The 20,724-nt window shown below is 39.4% G+C and overlaps 1 protein-coding gene across 1 annotated transcript in view; it reads left to right on the top strand.

The window, feature by feature from the left end:
* The window catches only part of CDC123 (cell division cycle 123), a 35,349-nt gene extending 15,656 nt beyond the window's left edge, over positions 1 to 19,693 (top strand). Inside the window, exons 7-13 of the mRNA XM_067317162.1 lie at positions 1,279 to 1,327; positions 3,481 to 3,556; positions 6,616 to 6,738; positions 10,465 to 10,493; positions 15,872 to 16,000; positions 17,844 to 17,981; positions 18,810 to 19,693. Coding sequence (XP_067173263.1) covers positions 1,279 to 1,327; positions 3,481 to 3,556; positions 6,616 to 6,738; positions 10,465 to 10,493; positions 15,872 to 16,000; positions 17,844 to 17,981; positions 18,810 to 18,836 — 571 coding nt within the window. The 3' untranslated portion in view covers positions 18,837 to 19,693. The remainder of the gene's footprint in view (positions 1 to 1,278; positions 1,328 to 3,480; positions 3,557 to 6,615; positions 6,739 to 10,464; positions 10,494 to 15,871; positions 16,001 to 17,843; positions 17,982 to 18,809) is intronic.
* Positions 19,694 to 20,724: the final 1,031 nt, after the last annotated feature.

Raw genomic sequence — 20,724 nt, 5'->3', positions numbered from 1 at the left:
ATTCCTGCAAAACTGCAAGCTGTCATGAGTTTGCTTCTGTCATCTTGACAGATCTCAGATCGCTGGGAATATACCCCGTAGTTGATGGATGTTATCTGTTTACATAGGCTTGCAGATGTATACGATTTGTTTGATTACGGTATTTTGGAACGCATGCCTGCAATCGCCTTTCTCTTCTGTGTGTGGTGGCTATTAAAGCCTAAACTAAAACGTGTGAAATTTATTTTTATTGGCAACCGATTGAATGAACTCGTATGATAGCTCTGTGCTTCAAACTGAAGGTTGAGCTGCCATGTCTTACAAATGCAATGCTTGGACAAGGGATGTCAGACTTCTGCATTACTTAACCAAGTTCAGTGCCGAAGGGAGATTGCATAAATGTTGCCATTTAAGAATACTGCTCAGCTGTGACCCTTACACAGCTCTGCAGTACATCCAGGTAGCTTGTTGCCAATAGGGTCGGGGCGTACCCTTGGAAGGAAAATGCGTGTTCTTTTGGTAATTGCCTTTGAAAGTTACAGGATATATTGTAAGGTTTGCTGTATAAAAATGAGAGCTTACATAGTTGTTGGCTTGGGTATAACTGCCTCTGTTCTTGATAGTTCCTGAATGGTGGCGCAGAGAGTCGGATAATCACAAGGGACAAAATCTTGGCATCTGCTGGCAGTTTTGGAAATAGTTTTGTTTATTCTCACTCTCAAGAGCTGTTTTTCTAAGAGCATTTCTTAATGCTGTTAATTTAGAAAGATACCATGCTGTGGTATCGAGAGTGTCGAGTGGTGCTGTTTTGCGTCCCTTATTCATGGAAATGAAAACAGTCCTGAATTGCTCTAAGACATGATGTGTCTCAGTTGTTGGGTTTAGGAAGTGAAACATCAGAATTACTAGGAAAAACATGCTGCGATGAAACTAGATTAGATTGTTAAAGTTCATATGGTTCTTTGAGAATCTGGTAATGCCAGCATGACAGTAAAGAAGAAAGGAACAGCATTGGTAATTCAAACAAAAGACTCAGCAATGCAAAATACTCCCTCTTTACCTAAATCCCTGTCTAAATGAAGAGCTTCCAAATTACACTAGATAAGAAGATGATTTTTTTTTCCTTGATAATCCTTGGAAAGAGGCTCATTATTCACATACTGAACTTACTTGGTTTGTACATCTTGGATATACTTTAGCAGGACTTTTTGGGATTCACGGTTCAGGTTTATTTTTCTCACAGTGGCTAAAATCATATATGTAAAAGCAGATTTTGATGTGTGTGATTTATTTTTCCAGATTTATTCACTGCACCGATGATTCGCCTGATCCTTCCTTGGACTATGAGGTAAGACCTGATCTGCCTGATTTCTAGGTAATTTATTTAAATTACTCACGGGCAGGCTGCCATTTGTGCTTGGGCATGTGCCAATAATTTTTTTTTGTTTTTTTCTTTTCTTTTATTGTGTTGCTTGGGCAGTGGGGAGAAGTCTGGTTAAGAGCTGTAGGACATAAGGAGTTTGTTTAATTACAGGTCAGTGATGAGCTGATGCTCAGGCTTTTCAAGCTGCTTTGTAGTTTCCTCTAATGTCTTTTAGGTTTTGCCAGGAAGGGCAAGCTCAGCAGCTGAAAACCATTTACTCTCCATAGCACACTTCTTGTGAACATCGCAGCTGCGGTTACTAAGAGAAGCTAGTTGTAGTGGCTGGGGCCATCCTGGCTACTAAGACCTGGATTGGTTGTATCTTGTTATACGTGTTCATTACCAGATTGAAACCTTAGGTTAGTGTTTTAGGTGTTAATGATGCTTTAAACTGTTCATGTGGTGCTGTCATTTTTATTATAGCATCTAATCATGTCTCTAATAATAATTTTGTATGTAAATATAGCATTTGTCATCATCCTGTAGGTTTAAAGGCCTTTAGAAAAGCGAATGAACCGTGTGGTTTAAAGCACTGTCTTAATGTGCTTTAAAAATGTAGAATATCTGAAAGTTGGGACAAAGATGTTCACATTGTAGTTAGTGTCAAGTTTGATTGTTAAATTTTCTGTTGCAGTCAATAGGTTTTTGGGAGAATCCAGTGCCCATGAACAGCAATTGAGGCCCTCAGAATAACAGATCCATCCGAATGCTTCAGCTTAGGAAATAACAGCACCTTGATGAAGTGCTAGAGATGTGCTTTAATTACCAGGCAGTCTGTCCTATTGACTATAATAGTTTGGTTACTATTTCTATCCTGTGTCCTTATTTTAAAGGGTTTGCGCCTTCAAAGGCGTCACAGAATCCTGCTCGGGTGTATCCCAGAATAGAGGTTGATTCGGTTAAATTTAATTCTGCTCATCAGCTCTTTTGACTAGAGAGCCACTTCCTGCCAATTCCAAGACAGATCTGTTGTGCTATACAGCAGGATTTTTTGTTTTCCATGCTTTAACATTAATGTAACTCTGAAGTTGTTTCATTAGAAATTTCTTGGTTGAAAATGTTGTACAAAGTGGAAGATTATAGGATAATTAAGGTGGGAAGGAACCTCATGTGGTGTCTAGTCCAACCTTCTGCTCAAAGCCAGGTCAGCTATGGGATCAAACCAGATTAGACTTGATAAAGCCCTGAGCAATCTTAAACCTCAATGGATGGAGACTGTGCAACCTCTCCTGGCAAGCTGTTTCAATGCTTGACTGTCCTCATGGTGAAAAAGCTGCTTCTTATGTCCAGCATGAACCTCTTTTGCTTCAACTTATGCCAGTTACCTCTTGTTATCCCAGGAAGGACTTGATAGTGTTGCTTTTCATTGCTGTATTTATTGTGATGTGTGCTGCTACAGAATTGCTTTGATCCTAGCTAGCATTCAATGAAAAATACAGAGAAAAATTGAGGAGCGTATGTATTAATAATTCATGTAACGTAAATCTTGGATTAAAGAAAATAGAAGGGGGGGAAGAAAAAGTCTGCCCTCTACCTTCAGGTACCCACAAAGTTATGAAAGTACAGTTTTTGTTCAATCATGGTGACTATCTAATACAGTCAATATTAGTAGCCTGTTTCTGGCCAGTGGCAGAGGGCATATAAATGTAACAGATGTTTTCAAGGCTCTTGAACCGTATCTGGAGTTCCAGGCATAAATAGCAATGTAACAGCATGTTCTGAACATGTAACTGTAGAAGAAAGTGACATATTTATCAAATTATTCTCTAGACATCAGTGTTGAAAGACTTTGGCTTCAGGAAAAGGTCTCTAGTGGGTAAAATTATAGCCTATTGGGTTTATTTTTGTCTTTACATTCTCATTACAGGTAAATTAGTAATAAGCAAAATTACTTCTAAGTATTTGCTAAGCTAATTATATGGACTGCAGGTTGAGATTTTTTTGGTTCCTTGTTTCAGAGGTTGTGTCATAATTACCTTCTTGTTCTTCCAACAGTTTTACTGTATGCCTGTTGACAAAAAGTTACCTGTTATCTGTCTGAAACCATACTTTTGTCATTTGTTTTTCTTCCTCTGTAGCTTGTTCTTCGAAAATGGTGTGAGCTAATCCCTGGTGCAGAATTCAGATGCTTTGTCAAAGAAAACAAGCTTATAGGTGAGGATTTTCTTAAATTATTCAGTGAAGTTAAGAGTTGCTCTGATTTCTTTAATCAATGTTAAATCTGAAGATACTTCTTCCTCACCACACTGCGTTTCTGGAATTCATGTTTGTGTTTTTTTTTCTTGTTTCTGTAATTTAAAATATGGTATGCCAAGTTCCCCTTTCCGCTATATCTGAAAGCCTGACAACATATTATGCCCAGTATTACAGTGGGAAATTCTTAACTCTAATTGCTAATTCAGAAACTTCATCCAAAGGGTGTTATGCAAATGATTCCTTTATATTCAGGAGCATACTGAGTCATAGCCTACTTGGAGAAGGAGTACAGAGGCAGTTGGGTATTATGCTGACAGTGTGACCACATCTGGATATTATATGTGGAAAGGGCCAGAACACGTCCGTGGGTTTGCTAGGTGTCTGAGCTCATATTCGAGTCAATGGCGCTTAGTCAGCAAAGCAGTTGACCCATCACTCTGGGTTAAAAACCTAAATGTAGAATGTTTCAAGCGGCACGGAACAGCTAGGGTATCCAAAACATACACAGAGAGCTGGCAGAGACATCAGGAGACCCATGGGAGACCTGTGACAGCTTGAGGACAGGTAGATTATGCTGGAGAATGTATTTTAGGCAGTTGAACTATGCTTATGTATGTGCTTCAGGGTCAGATGAATTCAACTCCTCTGGCTGTATTGACAACTTCTGACTTTAATGGGAGCTTAGATATCTAGTGCACACGTAGACACCTGAAGTGAGGATTTTAATTTTGGACTGAATTCCATCCCACATCTCTGGAGATCGAATTAGTTTTTGCTGTAGTCTGCCATGGAATCTGTCATGATGAACAAAATTGTAGATAACACAGAGCCTGTGCACATTTGCTCTTATCTAGGCAGAATTGTTATAATTAAACTCTTCTAGCATAGCAAATGATGTTGAAGTATTGTAGCAATGATGTAGCAAAGCTCTAATCCAGACTTCTTAGGAAGGAAGGTGATTTTTTTTTTTTTTTTTTGCTATAAAATGAAACCAGTTTCGCTCACTCTGTCTTATACCTACATATTCGCAAGCACTAAGATGCATGTGTCCAAGTAGTTTGTCCGGGATTCCTCGTGATGAAAAAGAGATGAAGGGATATCAGCTACCCAGTCCTCATTGTTTCTCCTGGGTTCTTCTCAGGGCAGTGACTACGCGCTTGTTTTGGATGTGCCTTTTTGTACCAGTTGGGAGCTGATAGTGATTCGTTTCTCCATCCTGTCCCATTGCTGTCAGTCATCAGGAATTTACTCACTGTCCTTTGTCCCCTGATCTGGGTGTCCTATAAAGCTGCACACAGATCTTTTGGGATCTGCTAGTTTAGGTGCTGTCAACACGTGCCATTCTTACAACCCTTCTTTTAATGTTTCTTCTGGTACTTGCATACTCATCTTCCCATTCATGCCAATCATAGGGTTTATATTGCAGTTCTCTGTAGCAGAGTTAATCTTACTAATAGCAGAGATTCTCCATTAGGCCAGTATGAAGGAGAAAGAGCTGAATCCTGTCCTTTATGTGGTGCTGAGATGCCACAACTAACAGAGATATGCATCACTGTAATAATCTCTAAAATGTTTGAAAGTAGGATTACTATAGAATTTATGTATCTAGTAATGTTTACCTTCAAATACCCCACAGCATTTGTGCTCTGGCTAATTAAACTGTCTTAAAACCTAGTAGATCTACCAGTATGTTTTTTTTAAGCTAGCAACTCAGCTGCGTGTCTGAAGACAGCTCCAAGTTTTTTCACAACATATTCCCATACTCTCTGATCTAATGATTTTCTCTAATCTGATTTTTCTAATCTACTGATTTTAAATCAGTAAGCCTGTCAGTCAAGCTAAGGAGTGATACTTGCACAGTGTAGTGAGTGCTTTTCCAGTTAGGCATCTGCATCCCCCTGAGATGCCACCATCTCTTGGTTTTGTTTTTAGACCGGAGTTAAGCTTTGCAGTGATATTAATAATTCAGAGTTCTACTGACTTTGTAATCTTCACATTTTATATGAGCTTTTTAAAAGAGCACTTCTTTGGAGGTATTCAGCATTGTCTTATGGCAAGACACAGTCTCTGATGTGTTCCAAATATGATTAAAATAACAAACTACCATCATTGTGTCGTCTTTGGTAGAGTCTGGCTTTTTTCTTCCCTAAATAGCATAAGTTACTCATTCTATAGTGATGAGTATGTCTTGATTTGGCATTTTTCCAGCAGGGTGTTGCAGTGGCTTATGTTTACATATCCTGCATCAGAACTTCTGTCTCTTAAGATACATGTTAAGTGTGTAATCCTGTTGATGTCAACTTAAATTACTGTCTTGCAGACAAGCAAATGTCTGAAATTAAGAACTTCTGATGCAGTTGGGATAGTTTATCTAATGTCAGGTATACAAGAAGGCCCTCAGGGGGAGCAAACAGAAAAAATAATGTATTAGGCTGCAGTGAATTTTTATGAGACCATTTTGTCGATACTAAGATTTAAGGTTTCACCTACAGTGAAACCACATCAAGTGGGTACGTTTTGTTGCATGCTTAACGAATCAGTTAAATGAGAATCTCCAAGGCATGCACCTGGGGTCTGTCATCTTGGCTAAAGTGCCTGCAGGCCTGGCCCTTTCATTTCATGGTTCCAAATTCTGGTCTCTACCTCTGATGTGCAGAACAGAAAAGGTTTTTGGCCAGAGTAACCAGGGTGAATAGAACTGAATCGAATAAACAACAATTGAAATCTTAAACTCTGGAGAAGCTTCCTTCTGAAATTCACTTTAAAGTAGTTAAAGCGTGTACATATAAAAAAAGGTTTACAAAATATGGGACAGAAGTGTTCAAGCAAAAATTTTGTAATGGATACGCTGCAAGTATTGGAGAATAAAGCCAAACAGTAAGTTATTGTTAATAATTTAAACTTGGGAGTACCTGTCTTCTCAAAAGTAGATATTGCATGCATCTCTAACTGCATTTTGACTGGTTGGTTTTTTTGCATGTCTGAAGCTCTTTGTAATCAACTGAAATTATTCACAGGTATATCACAAAGAGACTACACTCAATACTATGATCATATCTCTAAGCAACATGAGGAGATCTGTAGATCAATACAGGAGTTTTTCAAGAGAAACATACAGTATAAATTCTTGGATGAAGACTGTAAGTATCTTAAGGCTTGAATTAGAAAGGGAAGCATAAGGGAGGGAGGGAAGATGTTTATGAAGGTTTTAAAGTGCTTATTGTACACATAGTTACAATGATTTAAAAACAGAAATGGAGGGTCTGCCTTTTTAAAGCTGTTTTGCCCAGTACTTTCCTGGGAATTTTGAACTGGAAAGGGCTTACAGGGCCACCTCCATAGAAGTGAGACCTGTTGTCCTGCCCCCTCGCTAAGCCAGGCTTGTTTCCTCCACGGCGCACCAAAATTCCAGTGTGCTAAATTCCAATTCACTGCTGGAGATCAGTGGAAAAACTTATTTTTCAATAAGAAATGACAACCTCAGTATTCTAAGCCTGTGCGTACGTATTTCTGTCTTCATGCTGAGGCCAGCTACTACCTTCACAGGGCTTGGTTCTTTTTAAACTAGGGGAGCCTTATGCCCTTGTGGTTAGAGCACGCAGAGCTATGTAGTTTCTTGAATAATGATAAAATTGGGAGCAAGAAAAACTAAAGGAATGGGCTGGAGCTTTTCAGGAAAACAAAGCTATTGAGTGAAAGACTCTTTCAGAGGGCAAAATTATGTTATTTGATTTCCCCCCAGTACTTGCTTTGAATTAAGAAAAGTTCAAGATCTCAGTATTGGGGTAAGAAATATGTAAGAAAAAACCTTCAATAAGATGAAAAATAAGAAAACATTATTTATAAAGATGTTGTCAAAGGTTTGCTGCTAAAGTATTGCTGTGTTCCCTGAAGAAAGGATTTGGAAGTTTCTTTTCAAGAAGTTATGTAAATATCTACTGAAATACTGATGCGCAGCATTTTAGCTGATCAGACTTTTGAATAAAGGCCAGAGTATTTGAAGAAATTCTACTACCTCTAAGCAGTCTAGGTAAATTTTTTCAGTTTGTAAATGTGTCCTTTGAAAATTTCATTTGGAAACAGTTTCCTGACATGGTTTAGTGACTGTAGAATGGTGTTTTATTGTGATGGGTGTCAGGAGTGGTGAAAAATAGGATGGAGAAATTTAAATTGGCCTCTGTGGACTGAGCCTTGTTTTAATAAAACACATAAACATGAGAGTTTTATTGGCCAATTATACTGTCCACGATAGAGCTTTGAATACCAAACCTTTTGGTAAGTTGTGAGCACGGCTAACTGTTCTGCTGAACCAGCAGAGCAGTCAGATCTGTCCTGTCTGACTTTCTGAAGAGGGTACCTTCTAATGCCAGTCTGCTTTATTCAAATTTTAATCATTTGACTCTGCATGGTTCCTTTATTTCAGTCCAGACAGCTTATCAGGAGTCACTGCTTGGAGAAGACTAGTAGTCTGGAAATCAGTATACTAATTTAATAGATCTCTAGCCCTAAAGTTTTGAAGAAAATCAATCATACAATTATGACATTCTGATTACTGTCTGTTTTAATTTTCCTGTATGTTCCACCCAACATAATTTTAGCTGGTATGTAATCCACTGATGGATGAGAATTCAGGGCAGTATTTTTAGAAATAGATGCTTAGATTTAGGCTCTGAAACTGCTGTCCGGTGAACTGAAAGATCTGAAGTCTGTCATCTTATGTAAAGTAAATAAAACTATGCCATCTGAATTACCTTCTGGGAAAAGAAGGCTTCAGGGTGACATTCTGGGATGAAGGTTTGTTCCTTCATCCTTGTAACCTTTCGGTTTTGGACACTGAATGCTGGTTATCTGTCTTCTGCAGAGAAATGCCATGCAAAAAAATTCTTCATGTTTTTTCCCCTCCCTTTTTTCATGCCCCAGCATATTCCTTGATCCACTGTCTGGCAGCATGTGTGTTACTAACAATGAAAATCTGGGTTTGCTTGTTTGTTTGTTTTTAAAAGGAGAGGTATTAAGCTTTTTTTCCAACTTCTTGCTTCACTGGGTGTTGCTTTCGGTGTTGTTTGCTCTGCTTTTTCCAGTTGGTTTTGGTAGCTTCTCCAGATGGAAGATCTGAGTCAGAGCAGCTGAAGCAGTGCAGAGTTGGAGCAGAATGATAACAGATGGGCAAATGCTTTTTAAATACTTCTAAATGGTGGTAGAACCTTCTAAATACCTTTCATAAGAGCCCGCTAAAAACAGTCTTCCAGAGGCATCAATACTTACTCTAGAGTCAGGCCCTTAGCTTTACTTGCAGTTGCTGGTGATTGAGGGTAAGTTTTACCACAGTCTCATGACGCACTGTTCTGGGGTGACCGCTGAGGAAGAGGGAACAGTTCAGGTCTTCCTCCCCGTTCGGTGTTTGCGAGCGTCCCGGATTAGTCATCAATGTGCCAATGAGCCTTAATGGTGATATGAGTCCCACTAAATGCTATCAGCCTCGGTGATTAATGATCAATATTGCCTTTGGCTTGCTTTAACCTGCAGACATCACTTTATAGTAAAGCTCAGATGAAAACTTTCCATTAATGATATACGACTAGTGAGAGTACACAGTATAAGCAACAAGTTCAGTTAAACAGTTACAGAAGAAATCTAGGGTTGCTGTGCTCTTCTTTGCATCGATGACTTAGCCATCCGAGGGCTTTTCTGAAGAAAATTATACCACTTAACTCTGGAGTGATATTTTAAAGCTATGTAACTGAGCTTGTGCAAGAAGCTGTGTGGATTTTTAGGTTATGGTCATGTGGTCAAAAACAATTAGGCGGCTGGCTTTAGCTCTGAGTTGTGGTATACTCTTAGCCCAGCCAACTTGGCTTTAACCATCAGGCTAAGCTACCGAGGAGCTGTATATGCATGGACACGATCCATCAACATACATGCTGTTGACAGGCAGCTTCCTGAGCAGCTGCTGAGACTGTTCTTCAGTCGTATGCTGAGTTTAGTTTGTCTCGCACGTATTAGGAAATCTCTGAACTAGCTGAAATATTCAGTTCCTTATTTGTGAAGGAAGTGGCAGTACAGCATTTGTATGAGGCTTTTCTAAATCTAGCAGTTTTAATTTTTTCTGCTAAACTGGCACAACTCGTCAGGCCTGAATTCTTATTTGCTGATTTCCATAGCTGAATAGAAAGACAAACCAAGGATTTGTTTAACCATACAGAACAGAAGATGCATGTACAAAGATTCATGCTCAGTGAAGTCAGTGGGAAGAACACCAACATATCTACGTAAGGCACCTTTGCTTAAATTGCCGAAAAGCAAAGGGTCTGTTTGAAGGAGCTGTGGATAATCAGTAGGTGTGCTAGAACTGCTCTAGGTTATGTTGAACATAGCCATTTCGCTGCTGCCTCAGGCGTGCCTGCTGCCCCCTTTTCGCCTTCCCTCTGTTTTGTCGTCTTATCTGCTGAAGTCCTAATCTCTTTGAGGCAGGAACTTTCTCTTATTAAAGGCTCATGCACCGGCTAGCACAACGGAGCCCTGATCCTGCCTCGAAGTTTCTCAGTTCTGCTGTAAAACACACAGCAGTGATGTTGAAGATAAGCTCCCCTCTACGCTAGGAGTTAATCCAATGTTCTTGGGGGGGAAAAAAACACCAGAACAAACCAGCATTAAATAGAAAAGCCCAGCGGACCATCTCTCTCAGTGCATTAACAGTGGTTCTTGAAATGTTTCAATTCCCTCTTAGAAATGAATGGAATTCTGGCTTGCAGTTTTGGAGACATGCTGTCCTTGCAGATTGTGCTGTGTACACAACTATCTACTTAAGTTTAGAAATCCTATGTGGAATTATATGTCTTTTAATGTTTTTGTTTTCTCCTTTTCAGTTGTTTTTGATGTGTACAGAGACAGCAGGGTAAGTGACCAATAGGTTGCATATTTTTGTAGTAATGAATTGTTTATTGTGCGGAAACTGTATCTGAAGCATTGGGGAGAGATGGAACAAGTAATAGCTTCATCTTCCTAGAAGCAGTCCTGGCAAAAAATGAACTACTTGATTTTGACGTTCCCTTCCACAGTTCTTTTTCTGTTAGATGCTGTCCACAGTAGGATAATAAGAGGATTAGGAATATGAGTATGTCTGTACCAGTGATGTAATTATTTTGTAAATCTCTTTCTCCAAATACGTAGTCTGTCTCAAAGCACATAACTTTGGCTTCAGCTGTAATTCTGTCAGATCGATGATTCTACTGAAGGCCATATAGTTTTCTTTTGAGATTGGTTGGTACTTGATATCATGCGGTATCACTAAGCAGTTTCAGTGAAGCACTACCTGTTACTAAGGTTCCCTCTATATACTGCCTGTTTTAAATGTTTTTTGACAGAAATGTATCTGAATGTTCAGCCAGAATGACTGGGATATTTCAGAAAAATACGAGGGGGGCGAGGTGATGTTTTGCCCACCGTAAAAGGAAAACAGGGGGAATCTTAACACTTTTTCTTTCAAAAATCATTCCTAGAAATCCATTCAGTGATGTTCATCCCTATAGCATCCTAACTCTTTCAAACTAATCATGAATATTTCTTCAGAATATTTTTGTGAGGCTAGAAAAAAAACCTCTCACTTTATATACGGGAGTCTAGGTTATAAAGGCATAATCATCAAAAGAGTATATGAATGTTGGGTGCCTGGTTTTAGTCTGAGACAGATGAAATCTAATTTTTTTTTTTCCCCCCAAATTGCTCCAGCTGTAGTTCTTGGTGCTCAGCAAATCAGAACCCTGAAAATCCAGACACTGACAGAGTTTGGGGAGAAAAATCCCATCCTAACTTCAGATACCTATATCTGAATTAGTCACCTTGACCTCTTCTACTAGTCAGTGGAGAGAAGCAGGTCAGATGAACAGTGCTACACACGCGTACATGCGTGCGCACACACACACACACATGCTTAAAAGAAACCAAAAACTGAAAAGCATTATATAGTCTTAAATTTCAAAATCTGATTTTAGGAATCATGTGATTGTAGGAGAAATAAGTTTTTGCTTTAGCTTAAATTTTCTTTCCAAATCCTAAACCAGAAATGCAATAACGTGGTCCCAAATGCTGTACACTTTAAGTCTTGCTGTTTGAATTGTATACAATTTGAGTACTGGTAAAGTCTTTATTTTAAGTGGTTGAACTGGGAATATCTGTAGTGAATCTTGATTCTGATTTTGATCATTGCTGAAGTATTTTGTAATTATATAATAGTAAATCATGCCATAGTTTGCAAAACAGAAAGTAAATTGAAACGTCTGTCATGTGGAAAATAACTGCTGTGGTGTTACTCAGTACAGCTTTTACCGTAGGTACCTAAAATCAGGCTGCAGGCTAAAAACAGCCATGCTAAATGGTAATGAAAATTACCTGCCTAGGCACAAATCATCAAACTTGGGGATGCTCTCTGGCAAAAAGAGGAGCAAAACTTTAGCATCTAACCGACTTCTGCCTTCGGGTACTCTGCCTCATAGCTGAAGCATGAAGACAGACTATTTAAGTAAAAGATTTCAGTCCGTGTGATCTCAAAAGAGCAGTGTTTCTTCGTCTGTCAGGATAACGTATCTGTATGTAGGTATCTCTGTGTCGTCTTCTCTCGGGTCTTGTGAACTGCCTGATAGCCCTGTGTGTCAAATCCTCCTTTCACACATACTTTTGTGGTTTGCAACTGTATTATTCACCGCTCCCCTTGCATGTGAGTTACAGGCAGCAAAAGAGTAGCGTGTGTCGGTGAGTGTGATTAGTTCCCGGAGCCGGCGCCCCTGGGCAGAGCGGTTGCATGGCAACCTCACCTGCAGAAAGAGAGAAATGCCCCAGGTCTGCTTATCTTAAATTCTTTCAACTGGAAATATTCAACTCGGAGAAGCCTGATGTTTGACACGGCTGTGAATGAGAGCAGCCCCCTCCACGTGCTTCCTTTGGTTGCTTGGGGACTACGGAGAAGGCTGCCCCACGTCTTGCTCGTTGGGCTGGAGGATGGAGCAGAAGCAGCAGTGGCCGGGCTGAGAACAAGCTTTTGCGTGGCTGCCTTTCCCCTTACGCTCTCTTTGCACACCTGAGCTAGCTCTTGACTTGGCAGACAAATTGTCTTTTAAGGAATACATACAGGCATACAGTCTTAAGAGCAGGATGGTTGGGAGGCCTGGCCCTGGCAAGGTGACGTTGCGGGACTGGGTAGCCTGTTTTCATTTGGATATGCTACTTTTTTTCCTGCTAGCAGTTCACAGTCATCGTGCAACAGCTGACAAGGAAATGCCCGAGAGCCAGCTCCACTACGAGTTGCGAGTTGCTCTTTGCTCGTCTCCCAGATCTTTCAGCTGGTAAATACGACTTAACATGGTGACTTGTCATGAACAAAGCAATGTAATGAGTGGCTTCAGGCCACCAGTAGTTCACAACAACTGTTAACATGCAAACTAATGCCCGTGTCTCTTTACCCATGAACGCCGCCCTGTGCGTGAACCTGCAGCTGAAGTTAGGGAAATGTAACAATTCAGTTTGCATTTTATCTATCTTTTAACTTCCTTTTAACAGTCTCTGTCATAGGCACTTCCTTTCAGCAGCGTGCTGCTTACTGTTTTAGTAAAATAAAGCCTGAAGTCATGATGTGATAAATCTATTTGGTCCTGTTTTAGGATGAGAAAATGTTGGGCTGTTTTCTACCTTCAGCTGTGCAGAACTTTGCTTACCTGGCTTGTGCATTTCTGTGCCTTCACATGACAAAGATTGCTAAAGCAGAGGATTACAGTTAAATAGCTTTACCACTGCTGTTTAGCCACACAGTGCAAGTCGTCTTAAACTACATGTAAATTGTGGAACTGCATGTTAGATTTGAAAGAGTATTTAATCTGAAAGATGGTTTGGTTACTGACCCAGAGTTATGTGCATTCTGTTTAATGAGGCCTGAGAGGGAACATTTAGATTTTTAGACCGTTTGTCTTCTCGTCAATTGGCAAATACCAAAGCTCAGTATAGACGTAAGACAGTCTCTAGGAAACAGTTGGTGTTGTAGACGGAGCACAGTTGTCTGCAGGGAGGGAGAAAAAGTGCTAGGGTGCTCACAGAAACCAGCTGTTGCTTTCACTAATCTCAAAAACAATTTTCAGTTTTTTTTCTGGGGTACAACTCTTCTTTTAGAGGAATGATCTCAAGTTCCTATGAAAAGCTGTTTCATCTTTTTGGGATGGAGTGCCTGTGAAAGGCTTTCATAGGGAAGTCCTTTCATTAAGTATAAACATTTCTGATGCAGGGAAAGATTGTCTGAACTGCAGTGTGAACTTCGCCAGCTGTTGCTTCTGCCTATGATTAAATTGGTTCATTAGCTTGTTTTTCTAGTGTGATGGAATGAATCTAAATTAGAAATTCCTCCTCCTGTTGCCTTTGAGCTATCAAGATGTCCCTATTAGCAAAAGCAGAACATCACTTATAATGAGAATTTGTGACCGAGTCTTGAAGAGGAACAGAGCTGGAAAATGATAGCAGAGCTTGCCCCTGTTCGCTTTGTGCACCCATGGTGTCAATGTTGTTTCAAAGATGTTGCAGCTTCGCCATGCAGATTTGCCGCTGCTTTTTCACCCGACCGAAACAAGTAAGAAACAGCTCAAGTGTGTGTCCCTGCAGTTTGCAATTTCTCTTTTAGCGTCTGGTTTCGGTACTGCCATTGCCAAGCTGAACTCGTGCGTTGGCTCCTTAAAGCTTGCTCTGTGACAGCTCTGCCCCATTGATCTACCCCGAGCGAGACCTGCGAAAGTCTGTGCGCAACCACACAGTTGCAAGCCGTTGGGTTGGCCCGCATCCAGCCTGCAAGTCGTGTCACTTGTTTCATCTGTATTGGGACTCCCCCCACCTGCTTTGGCAAGTCAGCGTAGATCATAACAGGCTGCTTTTAGCTCCCAGCCCGAGTGTTTCTGTTCTGTGCTATTGCATGGGTTTCCACTGCAGCGCCTGCGGGGGTGGGTTAGGCAGCATGGGTGGGAGAGGAAGTCTCCATATTGCTTTGACTGAAGGCTTCAAAGGGATCTTCATCAGCGAGAAAACAGATGGCTGTAGTGTAAATCATTACAGCTATTTGCAGGTTGTATCAAGATAGGAAGGATCTCTAAAGAAAGAAGATCCTTCGGGAATGAGGGAAGGAGAAGGCAAAGTGAGTTTTTAGTAGCTACGCAGCCTTCAGGTTTGGTTTCGGGTTCCAACTGACTGTTAATGAATTCAGAAAAACCCTTCAGTCCCTTTTATATTACAGAAACCCTTTTCTCCTCATATTTGATAGAATCTGATTTCTTCCAGATGCAATACCTGTTTTTCAAATTCTTACTACCAGTTGTATTCATGTTTCATTATAAGTAATTATAATTCTTTTGTTCTATTAGAATAGGTGATGCTTTCTTGGGTAAGAAAAGGTGGCCTGGTGTTGGGGGTTGTAGCCTGAGATGACTTAGGGTATGCAAACTATTTCTTGCTCCTTTAGAGACTTCTCTGTTACCTTGACTAAGTCATATTAGTCTCTGTTCTCATTTTTTAGTTGTAAAATAGGCATGCTGTGTTGTCCATACTACCAGGACTGTTTGGAGCATGTATGTAGTAAAGACAAGGCAGGAGAAACTGGTCTGAACTACTAGTAAGGGTTATATTAAAAATGGCTTTAAGTTATTCTTTCTTTATCTATCTATACCTGTGCAGCACCTTTCAACTTGCATGATCTCCACTAGCGTTTTACAGACCTTGGTCTGTAGGTAAAGACCCTTCTGAGACCAAGAACAGCAATTCTGGAGACTGCTGAATGGGCAGCGGTGCTGAGGTAGTTTTTGACCAAAGATGAAATCCCTGTTTACATTTCCCCCCTCCCTTTGTTCATGCTATCTGGGGATCTTCGAAAATCATGGAGATTTGACAGAATTTCTGTAGACTCATCTGAAAGCACGTCACATAGAGAGGAATTCAGTTTGAGCTCTGCCTGATCTTCTGTTTAAAAAAACCTATATATATATGTATATATATAAATATATATATGTAAAATAAGCCAAAGCTTGATGTGTTTTAAAACTGTGTAACATGTTTAATGTAAAAGATATTAGAATATTCTAAAGTGTATAAGAACAGATGGATTTTTTTGTCTTTTTTTTATTTTTGTCTTTAAAGACCAAGCACTTTTTGTCTTTAAGACTAAGCAGTAAGACGAATGTGTGTGTGGCTGGATTTTCTGGTTGTATTTCAAATTCTCTGGTTTGTTTTAATTCCTTCATTGTTCTATTGCAGGGCAGGATTTGGTTAATAGATTTTAACCCCTTTGGTGAAGTAACAGACTCGCTGCTGTTTACATGGGAAGAACTGATCTCTGGGAAAAACTTGAAAGGAGACCAGAGTGAAGGGGCAGCTACAGAACAGGTACGGTCCTGCTGTGAAAGGAGGCTGGCTGATGAATCCAGGAGGCAGTCCAGCCTCTGGTCCTTCTTTGTTATAATAAAACTATGATTCAGATCCCACTGAAGTAAATGGAAGTCCTAAACTCTGGAACTGTTAACTCGTTGGAAGTGTCTGTTTAGACAGTGCTCAACTTCAACAGGTATCATTTGCTAGTTTTACAAGGGAATTTGTAGCTCAGACAGCACAAGCCCTTACTACAGCTTTGACCACATTACCAAGAAGGTGCCCTGAAACTTGGTTTTACCTAGTCTTGATGCATCTTAAATTTCTTTCCATTTTGATTTTATCTCTTAAAATCTGTTATGTTTTATTTGCTCACTTAAAGTTCTTCCTTGTTCCTAATACCTGTCATTTAATCTCCCCAAGCTCCAGATTTATGTTTGGTGGGAGGCAAAAAGAAGCTGAACTTCTGTGTCTTCCTCATACCAAGTACCCTCAGGGAAGCCTTGTCCTTTGGTTGAACTCCTGGATTTGCAGAGCAGGGCTGTCCTATCCCTGTTCCAAGCTGCATTGCCTCTGTAAAACATAACTTCCTGTTAACAGGGGGAGGAAAGAACAGTCTTCACTTATTAGTAACAGCTTTTTCCTCATTGCATGACTGAGACTCGAGTCCTCAGATCTACATATGGCTACTTGGATGACCGGATAGAAGATTTAAAGTAGCATGTTACTTGCTGTTCTTGTGAAACACTTGTTAGATGTCTGAGGAGAGGTGGCTAGTCAGATAGCATGGGCTGCTCTTTAGTTTCTAGCTGCTAAATTGCATTAGGAGTAACTGAAATGACGTGCTTTATTGAGCTTATTTTAACATCTGAGCTCTTTAGTTTCTTCACCATTTTTGTAACACATTCAGGAGGAGATATACTATGCTGTGCTGGTCGTCATTCATGCTATTATCTCTTAGCTTCATAACGTGGCTCTTGCTACATGAAGATCCTTTCTGTGGGCCTTTCTGCTGAAAGTTATGTCTCCTTTGTTAAAACACAGTCCTAATTCTTGAGCCATCCGTGGGAATGCTATCCACCAAACTTTGTTTTGAGGATTTCTTGGGGTCAAATGCTTTACAGAGCTTGTCTGGTGTAATCCCAAGTGAAAAGTGGAATGGCTTATCTTCATGCTTAAACTTACATCCAGCCGCAGAATCTGTTGCAAAGTCCTTGAAATACGATCTGTAAAATATTGCCATACAATGGGTAATTATGTTGCTTGACACTTCTAGCATGTTTTAAAGATGCAGTGTGTTAGCTGAAAATGATACCAAGCATCCTAACATCTATTGCTAGAATTGAATTTAGAGATATTTTTGGCATAAATTAAATTAAATTGAAAAATGAGTAAATTGGTGGGAAAGCTTAGGCCATAATTTTGTCAAAGTTATATTTGAAAACATGGATTTAAGCAAGAAACCTGTGAAGACAAGTTTAGGGTTTTTATTATGAAGATTCTCTGTATCCACATGCTTAGGTGCTATTGCCCAAAGTTCCCAATGGCTCTGTTATTATGGCACTATTATAAATTTATGTATGTTAATGGTATGAAAAGTAATCAATACATTCTAGAAACTTTGAAGTGAGGAAAGGAACGCCTTCACATAGTGATTAGTAACACTAACTCTTGCTCATAAGTGGGCAGAGTTTATAATAAGAAAACTTACAATTGGTAGGGTGCCGGGTTAGTTGAGTAAATGCTAAATAAACTCATTGGCAAGGTGACTCAGACAATCTCACTGAGGAGTTTAAAAAACATCACAAATTTTAGTCACAGACACTGTTTGTTTCTGTGTTATCCAATATCTTTCCCAAAGGACTATCCAGTTTTCCGTTGTACGAACAGCAAAGTTACCGTCCAGCCTAGCCCGTACCTGAGTTATCGACTGCCGAAAGATTTTGTCGACTTGTCTACAGGAGAGGATGTTCACAAATTAATTGACTTTCTTAAACTGGTAAGAAGTAGCGTAAAAATTTCTGACCTTCCGTCTCTGTGAAATGGGAACATTGAAGAGCCTGAAATTGTGCTTTTGTAATTAACATAAAAAATATAATGCGTGGAGCCCTAATACGGTACATTGTTGGGCTGATCTATAATTTTTTTTTCTTCTAGTGATAAAGAGCAAGCTGTCATACTGATCTCACTTCATTTAATTTTATCTTTAGGGGAAGCAATGAATGCAATTTGACAAATGTTACTGAAGAACCCGACTGTTTGCATTTATATTTAAATAAAAAAGAAAATAGAGACTAAATGGAAATCTAGTTCTTGACTGGCTGAAAGCTAATGCTTTTAAGAACTTTTTTGAAAGCCAGAAGAGAATTATAGCAGAAAAAACTTTAACAATTTGGTGTGGGTGGGGGGTGTGTGTGTGATTTTTTTTTTTTTTTTTTTTTGGTCATCAGATGAAAGGAATTTCTTCGTACCTTTGATAATAGTTCTCCATGACATCTCTTCATGTAGACCACTGAGTTCTGCATCATGTTTTCTGTTTTTTTGTTTTTTGTTTTTTGCTTTGGTTAACATATAGGGCTAATTTTGTTCTTTACTGTAAATAAAATACCATACCTTTTGGGGGGAGGAGCATGCAGGGAGGGAGAGATTTGATGTTGCTGTGTTTTGTTTGCTAGAAAGATTATCGCTTGGCATTCAAAAAATGGTTTCAGAATACAGTCATTGTCACTACAAGTATTTTCCAGATATGTTGGAAATTAGACTTATTACTGCTTTTATTTCCGATGACTGTGTCCTAACATTATTAACTCTTCTGTTCCCTTGACAGAAAAGAAATCAGCAAGATGATGACTGAGCTATCAAGAAGCGTTACATTGCATTACAAGCAAGAAACGTGGCAAAAGCTATATTTAGCATAATTATTAAACTATCAATTTAAAGAAAATCTGCTTTTTATATTTAATGAAAGAACTAAAGAGCTGCTCACCCTGTGTGTTGGCTTATATAAAAGTGTAGAAAAGCTTTTCCATAGAAACCTGAAGGGTCAGGGTGAGCCCCCACTGGATTCCGGGTCGGGCACAAGTATACCGCGGTGCAAGCAAGCAGCAATTTGAGTGCAACTGAATGACTTGACTTCCCATCTCAATGTTGTAAAAAAATTATGCCTTTGAAATAGTAAGGTTCTTCAGTGATAAATATTACAATATTTAACTCTTGTGCAATTAAAACATCAAGTATTCTTTATATTTCGACACAACTTTGCTTAAAATATAGCAGAGTTGCAAGGAAATGAAGAAATGTACACTTTTTCTGTAGCAACCTTTTAAAATTGTAAATGGACTTTAAGTTCTGGGAGCACTTATCCTTCCTTTTTGTAAAAAGTGGAGAAGGGATTTTTTTCCTTCATTCTGAAGGTTAATACTTCATTTCAGAGAACAGATATAGTAGACCACGTAGATTTAAAAAGTCCTGCATTTTAGGAATTTGTTGAAATCTGAATGCATTTCAAATGAAGTAATATTTTCACAGTGCAGATAAAGCTATGAACTTTTTAAAGCATTAGATAGATAGATATCCCAGAAGGCATTCTGGGATAATACAGTTTTCCTGATACTTTTTTTTCTGTTTCTTTTTTTTAAACATGGTTAAGTATCACTCATCAGCTGTGGATTTAATACAAATAGTTAATCCTAACATAAACCTGTAACTTTATATGTGGACTCAAATCCTGTATCTTTTCTATCAAATCTCTTGAAGTTCCTTAGGAAAGTGATTCCACTTTCAGCTCTTAAAATTCTGGATTTATTTGGCATTTCATGTTCTGTGTGTAAAAGGAAGCTTGATTAGAATTTGGAGAAACAGAAGGTCTTTTACTTTGTTACTTGCTGCTGTTATTTTTTGGGGGGTGAATCAGTTTCAGGCTAAGAACTAATGATATACGTGGATATATGGATATATGTGTTTGCATGGCCATCAGTAATGTGTTAAGAAGTTGCACAATTCTAGCTGAAAGTGTGGAACAGCATTTTTGGTTTTTTTTCCTAAGCTTCCATCTGAAGCAATGGCATCTCCTTCTCACTAGGTTTTTGTACACAAATTAGACTAATATTAACTCAGAATATTAATTACCCCATATCATAGCTCACCAGACCAAATACGGTGTTGGACCAGTTTGATGGGACTCTGTGCACTGTTACATTTCCCTCTAGCTGAGCAGGCTGCAGCAGTAGCCTTTTAGCCGTCTTTTATTTCTTGACTTTGTTATTCGTCCTGAAAATGGCATTTCCAAATGAAATGCCCATGGTCAGTGCAAAACTCTTAAACTCGCTGGCAGCTTTCATACGTTTCCAGGATCTGTGGTCCTTTGTGGGCGCTCTGCATTTATGGTTCATCTCTTTGGGAACAAATCGCAGTGAAATTGGACACTGGCTTTGCACGTGGCTCTCTAGATGGTTCTGTTTGTGGGCAGCCTATGCTTGTCCTCCAGTTAAAAGACCACTGTAATAACACGCCATGTTGTTCCTGCCCAGTGACCCCTGGCACAGCCTGCCACTCTGCCCCTCATCAGCCTTGACGGCTGTTTAACACCCTGGAAGACTTCTCTTTTTATGTTCATGTGCTGGTAATGAGTGAATTCAGAAGTTTGGGTTTTTTCCCCTGTGTAACAGATGACCAATCTGAATTAATGCACTGCTGAGCTAAGCAACCAAATACTGGTAACTAACTTTATTTCAGGGTTGCGG

This window comes from Apteryx mantelli, chromosome 1 (assembly GCF_036417845.1).
Source record: "Apteryx mantelli isolate bAptMan1 chromosome 1, bAptMan1.hap1, whole genome shotgun sequence".
Classification (NCBI taxonomy): domain Eukaryota; kingdom Metazoa; phylum Chordata; class Aves; order Apterygiformes; family Apterygidae; genus Apteryx; species Apteryx mantelli.
Note: the sequence above shows the minus strand (reverse complement) of the source record. Positions and strands in the feature narration are given on the sequence as shown.